The 9,903-nt window shown below is 35.6% G+C and overlaps 1 protein-coding gene across 1 annotated transcript; it reads right to left on the bottom strand.

Moving 5' to 3' along the window:
- Positions 1-24: 24 nt before the first annotated feature.
- On the bottom strand, positions 25-942 carry LOC143272217 (vomeronasal type-1 receptor 90-like). The gene has a single exon (XM_076566099.1). The coding sequence runs from the start codon at positions 940-942 to the stop codon at positions 25-27; it is 918 nt and encodes a 305-aa protein (XP_076422214.1).
- Positions 943-9,903: the final 8,961 nt, after the last annotated feature.

Here is a 9,903-nt window from a genome sequence, read left to right as displayed (position 1 = left end):
TGGTTTTTTGAATGAAGAGAAAATTTAACCTTTTTTAAAAATCTGGTGGCGCATTGCCTGCAAGTTTTTCAGCATATTGATTATTCTGTTATCAGAACTGATTTGTACCAAAGGAGTAATTGTGGGATAGACATTCATCACAAACTTCTGAAGAGTCAAGATGACTGGGTTGTATGTCCATAACAGGACTGAGGTGGTTGAGATGATGAAGTCCACCCAGTACATGACCACAAAGAAAACCACCAGCAGCAAGATGGTCTGGGTGGCCCTCTTCTCAGGGGATGCTCTCGGGTGGCTGATGCTGTGAAGATGCTTGCATTGCCTCTGATGTCTGAACAAGATAATCACCATGTATGCACTTGTGGTCAACATAACTCCTACAAGAAAGACATCTCTGGAGACTGTCACTGTTAAAATCAGTGCCCTGGTGATGTAGTTCATGGGGAAGAGTGAGCAGGACTCAGTGACCTTCATCTGGTTGCTCTCACTCACATTGGTAAAAGCACCAACATAGAAGATCCACCTACTACTGAATGACAAATTGAAAGACCAGAGGTAGAAGAAAGCATACATCATGTATGTTTTTAGTTTATGCTTAAATTTTGCCAACAATGAGGTACTGGGACTGATAGTGACAGCCTGAAACACACTTAGGAGGCAGGTGATGCAGATGGAGAGACCTCTCATCACTCTGTTCATGTAAAAAGTTGCCTTACATTTGAAGTCATTCTCAAAGTTCAGGGACTCAAATACGTGTGTAAGCCAAATATCCCCTCCAATGAGGACCATTATTATGTGGATGAAGGTCAGTTGACAGGAGATCAGGTCCATGGGCTTAGGTCTGTGACACAGGATTATGAAAGTGTAGAAAAAAAGGAGAAACATATTGGCTATGACTCCAAGTCCAGATTGGAAATAAAGTATATTCTTTAATGAGGACATACATGGAAAGTGCATTCTTCTTAACATCATAGTGGAAGCATATTTCATATACGTGGAAAAAATAATAGAGTATGCATCAAACTTGTGATTCACTGGTCAATATGTCTATACCATCATTCTGTTTTACCTACTTATTCTTTATTAACCTGTCTCTTTAACTTTTGATGTTCCAGACTGGATATCATATATTTCTATATATTTCTCCATGTATCTACCTGTATATATAGCATACTAGAGATAATAAAGGCATTCAAAGTTGCATCCTATACAGAATGCACACTTTGTGTGGCTATATTGCACCTGGGCCTTATGCCTTAGAAATCTAATCCTATTGATTTAAATTGCCTTGTTTTATAGTTAACACCTAAAATAGTAGTGAGGAACACAGAATATTAATCTTATCTGTACAACTAAATAAAAATTATGTTGATCTGGGAAAAAAATCACAAAAGAAATCCAAAAGAGTGAGGTGAGTCAGCGTCATATTTCATAATTTCAATAAGCTCTATTTTGCAACTAGGCCATGTTTTGATTCGTAATTCTAGTGGAATTACAGTGATAATTCATGATAATATCACTATTTTAATCCACAAAATGTCTATCTCAATTCATCTGTTTTTATTTTCACTTTTCCATGGAACCTTACATCCCCATTATCTGGAATTGAAAATATAGATAGAGTTGGAGGCCATTATTGCACTTTCCACACCCTATTAATTGTAACCATTATGTTTATAAATGTCCCTAGATGTCTCTCAGCTTACTTCCCATCCTGTTTAAAACTTTTGAGAACTTTACCTCAGGTTTAAAGAACTAACTCCCAGCTCTAAAGACAAACACTATTTTTCTTTCCTTGTGGGGGAGGGGGTGGGTAGTAAATGGTTAACAGTGTGATTCGTTATAGCTTTTCCAGCCATCCATATTGCTATTTACCTACCTCCCCCCACCAAAGGAGCCACCTTCCTGTTTTCCCATTTTCCCTATCAGATCCATTGTACCCTGCAATTACCCTTACTTTTCTCCTGCCTTCTTCTGGATTTACCTCCTTCTCCCTCCCTAGTGAGCTCCCATTTCCCCACATACACTCTCAGATCTCCTGTATCCTACCATTCTCCTTTACCCTCTTCCCCGCCCCTACAAGGCGCTCCCTTTTCCCATTTCCCTGATCAGACTACTTGTACCCTTCTATGACTTGTCCCCTCTCCATTGTTCCCTACCACCCCACCCCTATCCTGGCAAGGTTACTCTGCTTTCTGTAGTTGCTACAGGCTATGTAACCTGAAGATGTGGAGCTAGGAGCCTCCAAGAAGAGAGAACATGCGACTAAGACAAACACTATTTTCAACACACTGGAAAAAACTTGAACTTGCCAAAGATGACCATATAGTGATCCAGTTTTGGAATTTCTGTTTTAAAAGTGATTCCTTCCCATGCATTCGAAACCAAGGCCCCAGTGTTATCAGAGGTCATCAGCACCAGACAGTTTTTGCAGTTCCACTCCACAGTCTCACCTTTGGTGCCTATGTTAGTTATTTGGCCTGGTTACCAGTGTTGTTATTTTGTCAAATTACTATAATTCAGTGCTTTAAAATTAGCTTCGTGATTAAAAAAAGAAAGAAAGAAAGAAAACTGATACAGTGACTCAGATTCTTGTGAGAAAAAGAGTGCCCAATTGTATTTTCAAGTTCACTCATATATTTCACATTTATAGTTGCATGCACGCATATATGTATAGAAATAGTACAGGAGTTAGTGGCTGATGACCCTCTAAAAGCTCCTTATGAATACGAGACAATAAACCACATTTGGTATCACACAAACTTTACCCTTTAAAAGCTTAACCTAGTAAAGGAATAGATTCATCCCAATGGCCAGAGCCAAACATCTGATTTCCCCACCAGCATGTACTTACAGCAGCTGCACCATGATGTTGCTGGGAATCTAATCCAGGTTCTTTGCTAGAGTAAAACGAGCTCTGAACCACTGAGCCATCTCTCCTGGATTAGATTCCCAGCAATGACATGGTGGCTCATAACCCTCTGTAACGCTCATTCCAGAGAATCCATTGCCCTCTCAAATCCAGGCATGAAAGTGGAGCACAGACATATGTGCATACAAAGCACTCATACATGGAAAATAAAATAAACCTTTTTAAATTTTCATTCTTCTCTCATACATTACATCCGGACTGCAGTTTCCCCTCTTTCCTTCCCTCTCCTCCCTCAACCTCCTCTCTCCCCTAGATCAATTCATCCTCTGTTTCCACTCAACAAAAAAACAATCCATAGCCAGCCTCCCAGGGATATCCACCAAACATAGCCCAACAAGATACAATAAGAATGGGCACAAATCCTCCTATCACAGATGGACAAAATCATAAATATATAAATAAGTAAGTAAATAAATGAATAAATAAATAAATAAATAAATAAATAAAAGCTCCAAGGTACCATTTAATTTAAGGCTTGATCTCCAAACAAAAAGACTTGTAGCCCAATTACAACTTTAAAAATGCAAATGCACAAACCATATATGTACAACCATTTATTATGAATTAATCTATTCATAGATAATTACTAAAAAATAGTAATTAATATATTATTAATATACAATATCTTCATGTCTCATATGTATTGTAAGTCATACAAAAAGATGATACTACAATCAGGTAGAAGACAGTAGTCTCAAATGTTTTTTCTTATCCCAAAGATGAGCGAGCACTTCAGCCCCTTCTTTTCCTATCCATAGCTTTGTAAATGTTTATCCCATGAAGAAAATGACACATCTTTATCAAGCGTCATCCATCTCTTAGGCTCACTGGAGGTGAGACTGGACCAGAAAAGTCCATAGCTACTATGGGTACAAGCTGAGGTGTTAACACATATATGCATTGAGAAAAGTCATGTTTTATTTGGAAAAAAAAATGCAACACTGGGGTAAATCTGCACATTCTAGGAAAGCACTCTAAAACGAAGGCATACCCTGAAGCTCTGAGTATTTGTCACTTGTTTATTTTCTATTTGTGATTTTACAGACCTCACTATATAGCTGATGCAGGCCTTGAGCTTGCTATGTTGTCCAGGATGTTCTCAAATTCATGTTCCTTCTGCTTCTGTATCTTGAGTGCTGGAGTTACTGGTGTGCATGCCAATCCAAGGTGTTTAATTTAATTTAAATTTTAAGAATTTATCAGACATTTTTATTTGATGACTCTGGCAGTTCCCAAATAGAAGATTCAAAAGATCTATACTAATGTAATGCTAACCAGGAAGTCATAGAATAGATTAAAACACCAGAGATAAAATCTACACAGTAGTAGAGTGCCGAGGAGAATTAGACCCTCTGTGACATGCTGAATTTTACTATCTGTATACATACCTTGTAGTCTATAGGTGTATGAAGGTCAGGGCTGCTCAGGCCACAAAAGCACTGGAGCACGTTCGAAGCGGACACTGGAAATGAAGGTTATTGCTATTTCTGGTTTTCATAATAGTTTAAGTTGTAAGTACTAAAACCTAAGTGTACCAATAAACATTCATAATTGTGGAGAAGCCATCACTATTGAATTGACCCAGACTCAAAGACCAAACAGTCTGCAGGCAGCTGTCTGGAAAGATGTATAAAAAAGGAACCAATGTAGAGTTGCATAGTTCCTTAGTGCATAGCTCTACATTCTTCTGAGAAACATCACTTTACCCCTTCATTATCACAGCGTTTGATTTTAAACATGAATTTATGATGCTTTGAAGAGATAATAATATGATAGACATACAAATATAGTAGATCAAAAGTATCATTTTCATTTTTAAGTTTTACCATAGTTAATGAGTAATGACCAAAAGGTAGCAGGACTGCTCAGAGAGAACACAGAGTGATTGTGTGACTTTCAGGTGACAAGATACATGGTGTTGGCTGGAGCACGGTCCACTGTCGCAACATTAATAAATCTTCAGGAATCTCAGGAAGATGAAGACCTTAGCCACTCAAATTAGGTCCATGAAATCTTTATGAAATATGTAATGCCAGCAGGAAAAAATAGTGATTATTTTTAGTAAAGTATAAATTCATAGTAATTGCCAGATACTCAAATAATTTTAGTGCATAACTTATTATTTGGAAATTGAGTTTAGCACAGGTGAAACTGGAAACCCGCAGACACTGACTGGAACATTACATTCTCACAGTTATGAGCCAGTTTCCCTGAGATAAAGCAGCAGCAGCAGAACGTCACTGCAGACTGTGGGGAAGCAGTCACACCACAGCTGGATCACACGTCACCCGGTGTAAGTCTGGGAAAGATGCGAAAATGTTCACTCTAAGTGTGTGTGTGTGTGTGTGTAATGACTGGACTACTGGGCCTGAGACTAGAGCAATAGCATATTGTGTGCTGGAGCTGCTATCAGGAATAACTATTGAGCACTTGAGTGAAAAACTGAGAGTTACATCAAATATGTTCATGAAATAAAATGAACCTTAAAGAAAATGAAGAGTGTGTCCTCTATTTTATGCTTGACTTGACCAGATCTGTGGGCCCTGCCTAGTGCATCAGCACAGATTTTTAATGTGCATTACTCAAAACAAACTGAAAATTCTTTAATACTTGCAAAAATAAACTCATGTTTCTGTCATTTGGTTTTGTGGTTTGTAGTTTGGATACTCTATGGCCAGGGACTGAATGACATTTACTGGCATCATTTTGTTCTATATTTTAAAAACAACATTTCATAATTTTACATTATCGGTTTTCCACTTTAATTTTGCTGTAGTGTGTGTATGGGGGTGTTACATAGAGTCTCATTCTGTAGTGCAAACTGACTTCAATCAAACTCTTGATGTTCCTGTCTTAGCCCTCAATGTGTGCCATTATACCTGCCTTCATTTTCCATTTTAATCTCCTGTATAAATTAGTAAATGATATTCTAGCAAAATTAAAATGAAGTTGTGATAGTCAGCAGCTAAACTTAAATTTACTTTGCATATTTTTTGATTGTGTATTTTAATGAGCAATTGTATTTTGTAACTATTAGAGAAAACCTTGGGTATTTTGACTTTGAGTAATTTTATACTATTTGAGAATTGAAAATATTTTTATCACTGCTAATAAAAAGCTTACTCAATATTATATCAGTATCAATGTTACATGATTCAATGTAAAAAATTTGAAATATTAAAAATGAATTTACTTTAATTTAAAGAGTGGAACTGCTGCTGAAATTTTACAGTTTACATTTTGGTAAGGATAAATTTATAAAGGTTTCATAAATAAGTGAGATGAGGCTTCCAGATACTTCGGCAGTAAACAGAAAAGATAGAGTTTATTAGAAATCATTGCAATAAAATAAACAAATCTATGTAAAAAATTTTTAAAACTCACTGTATAATGTTAAGAACATCTTATGTGTTAGTAGGCAATGAGTTGAAACTTTCATTAAAAAAATTGCTAAGTATATGCAGACTTAACAGAATAGAAAATTACTGATATGCACTGAATTAGTTAATGTCTGTGGTATATTTATAGCTTAAGTTTCATATAAGTCAATGCATATACTCAGTTAACTTAAGAAAAGTAGTAAAATGAGAAAATACAAAATACAATTTAAATGTATCTTAATATATAAATGTACTTCTGCAAAGGAGTAAATGTGTGTTCTTCGGTGTTCATCCTCTAAGTCATTTCGGGTGTTTTGTGACGGGGGTGGAAAACTAACACAATTGGCATCACCTAGATGGAACCATGTTCTTAGAATTATTAAAGCACACACTCAGGAGAATCCATAGTCAGATACGATCACTAAAATATTCTATTTGGGGTGACTTTTTATGTATGTACTCGTGTACATTCATTGTGAAAAGAGGTGGGCTTCATGACATTTACTTTCAATATATAATATCCATTGATCGTCTTCACTCTATTGGCCTTTCCTGTCTCTAGCCACACTTCTGCTAGGCCTGTCCTCTTGCCAGTAGCCTCTTTTCTACTGTCATACAAAGTGAAATCTATGTTCTTTTACAAATCATTGCCCAGATGTTTTATGTCTACAAGCATCTGCTGTGTTTGCTTTTGATACAATATGACTCAAAAGTACATTCCTAAGCAGAGAATTCTCTAATCATTTTATTACAGAAAATCCTGATTCACTTCACTGCCTACTCACAGCTTCCACTATTAATGAAAAGAAAAACAAACACTCACCTGGCCTGGCCTTTGATGAACATTCATGTAGAATGAGGCCCTGAGAAGCAGTTATAAGGAAGAAATGTCATGAGATCATCTCCCTCTACACCCATAATTATGTCATCTATAGAAGACATTACTACCTTAAACATATGCACACCAAACTCAGGGACACAAAATTTAAAAAACAAATTCTATTTCTGGGTTAAAAGACAAAGATTAACACTAATCCATTAATATTAGGTGAATTCAATACCCAACTCTCTCCAATAGACATGTCATCTAGACAGAAATTTAACAAAGAAACATCAGGATTAATTGACATAACACATCAAATGGACTTAAAAGTATCTACAGAATAGTCTACCCAAATATTAAAGAGTCCACATTTTACTCTGCAGCACAAAGAACCTTTTCTAAAATAGACCATACATTCAAATGCAAAACAAACCAATACAAATCAGAAAGAAGGAAATCACTCTTTGTATTCTATATGACAATGGTGCAATAAAGCCTAAAATTGACAGCACACGAATCTCTAGTAAAACTCAAACTCATGGAAATGAAACAATGTCTTACAGAATGATGACTGTGTTAGAGAAGAAATCAATAAAAAAAAATTGTGATACTAAATCAAAATGAAAACAATGAGACAATTTCTGAGATACATGAAAGGATATCTGTGCATAAATAGTAACCATTTTAGAAATGATTGAACTTGTGATATCAAACCATTACACATTGGGCTAACCTTTCTCCTAGCGATTTTCTAGTTGGTATTACTGACATGTGGCTTATTTTACAATATAGCCAGTTTGGTTTCAATTTTGTTGGAAGAATATTGAGATTTATAGTATAGAATAAAGTAATTATTTATTTCCCACACATTAGTTATTACAGAAGGTATCACAATACTTCATTTCAATCTATATTAAAGAGCCATATTAGGAAAAACAACATCATACTTGCATCAAACCTGACAGATAGATCAGTGTAATAACATAGGAGATACTGGCATGAGGTCATTAAGGTGCAGCCACTGATCATTGACAAAGATGCCAGCAATACACACTGGAGAAAAGCCAGCCTCTTCACCTTTCAGTGCATGAAAATATTATGTCCACATGTAAGATACTTAATCTATAGCCCTTTCTCTCACCCTCAAAAAAATTAATTCTAGGAGTCTTAAACACATTAAGTTAAGACCCAAATCTGAAACCATTAAAGGAAAAAGTAGGGGACACTTCAACATATAGACAGACAAGTTTCTAATTCAGACTCCAGTTGCACAGGGAATAAGGCAAAAAAGTGAAAAAAGGAATGTCATGAAATTAAACAGCTTCATTGAAAAGGAGACAGTTAATAAAGTGAAAAGACAACCCACAGAATGGGAGAAAAATCTTGGCCTGCTATATATCTGACAGAGGATTATTCTAAAATATACACAGAAATAAGAAACTAAAAAAGAAATCACACAATCCAATTAATAAATTGGCTAATGAAATACACAAAGAATTAATACAATTCAATAAATACATAAATAATTCAATTTGATACTAGATTGTAAACAGGTTTTTTTCCAGTAATATAAACTGTCAACAGTTGCATGAAATTGCGCACAATAATACTCATTATTATGAAAAGGCAAACCAAAACAGTATGGATATTACTTCACATATATTAGAAGGATTTGAATCAAAATCTCAACAGATAACAAGGGTTAGGAGAAAAAGGAATACCCATTCATTTTCCATGAAAGGATGCAGGCATTGTGTGAAAAACTATTGTGGTTCTTCACATAGATTCAAAGTAGAATTACAAAAGTCAAACTAAGATTCCATTTTGTGAACATATATGCAGGACATTAAATTTATATCCCAAAGAAATAATTGCATTATTCATAAGAACTCAAATATGAAAAAATATATATTAATTAGTATATTATTGATGGCAAAATATCATGAATAATATGATGATATATACCATATAAATTATTAATAAAAATACATTTTCTTTTGGTATAAATATAAACAGACCTATAAACCCAATGGATTAGAAGCAGTAATTATAAGTCTCCCAACAAAAATAAAAGAAAAGAAAACCAGAAAAACAATAAAACCAAGGCCAGGGCCAGATAATTTTAACACAAAATTCTCCATGACTTCCAAAAGGACGTTAAACCCATGTCTTGGCCTGAGTTCTATTGCTGTGAAGAGACACCATGATCTTGAAGACTCTTGTAAAGGAAAGCATTTAACTGGGGCTTGCTTACGATTCAGAAGTTTTTTTTCCATTTTTGTCTTGGTGGGGAGCATGGTGCCATGCAGACATGGTGCTGGAGAAGGTGCTGAGAATTCAACATCCAGATCCACAGACAGCAGCAAGAGAGTCATGGGGCCTGGCTTGGGATTTCAAAAGCTCGAAGCCCACACCCAGTGACACAATACCTCCAAAAATGCCGAACTTACTCAAACAAATAGTACCACTCTCTAAGCATTCAAATCTATGAGCCTAATGGGTCCATTCTTACTCCAGCCACCCCTCACAATACTCTTCAAATTATTCATCAAATTTCAAAATGAAGGAACACTACCCAATTCTTTTTTGTGTGTCCAAGTTAACTGGATATATAAACTACATAAGGACCCAATAAAGAAAGAGAATTTAGATCAATTTCCCTTATGAACATAGATGCAAAAGTTTATCACTAAATCATCTGCAAACCTAATCCAAGAACACATCAAAAAGATCATTCACCATGATCAAGTAGGCTTCATCGCAGAGGT

Source organism: Peromyscus maniculatus, chromosome 3 (assembly GCF_049852395.1).
Source record: "Peromyscus maniculatus bairdii isolate BWxNUB_F1_BW_parent chromosome 3, HU_Pman_BW_mat_3.1, whole genome shotgun sequence".
NCBI classification, from domain to species: Eukaryota; Metazoa; Chordata; class Mammalia; order Rodentia; family Cricetidae; genus Peromyscus; species Peromyscus maniculatus.
This window is presented reverse-complemented; position numbering and strand designations above follow the sequence as displayed.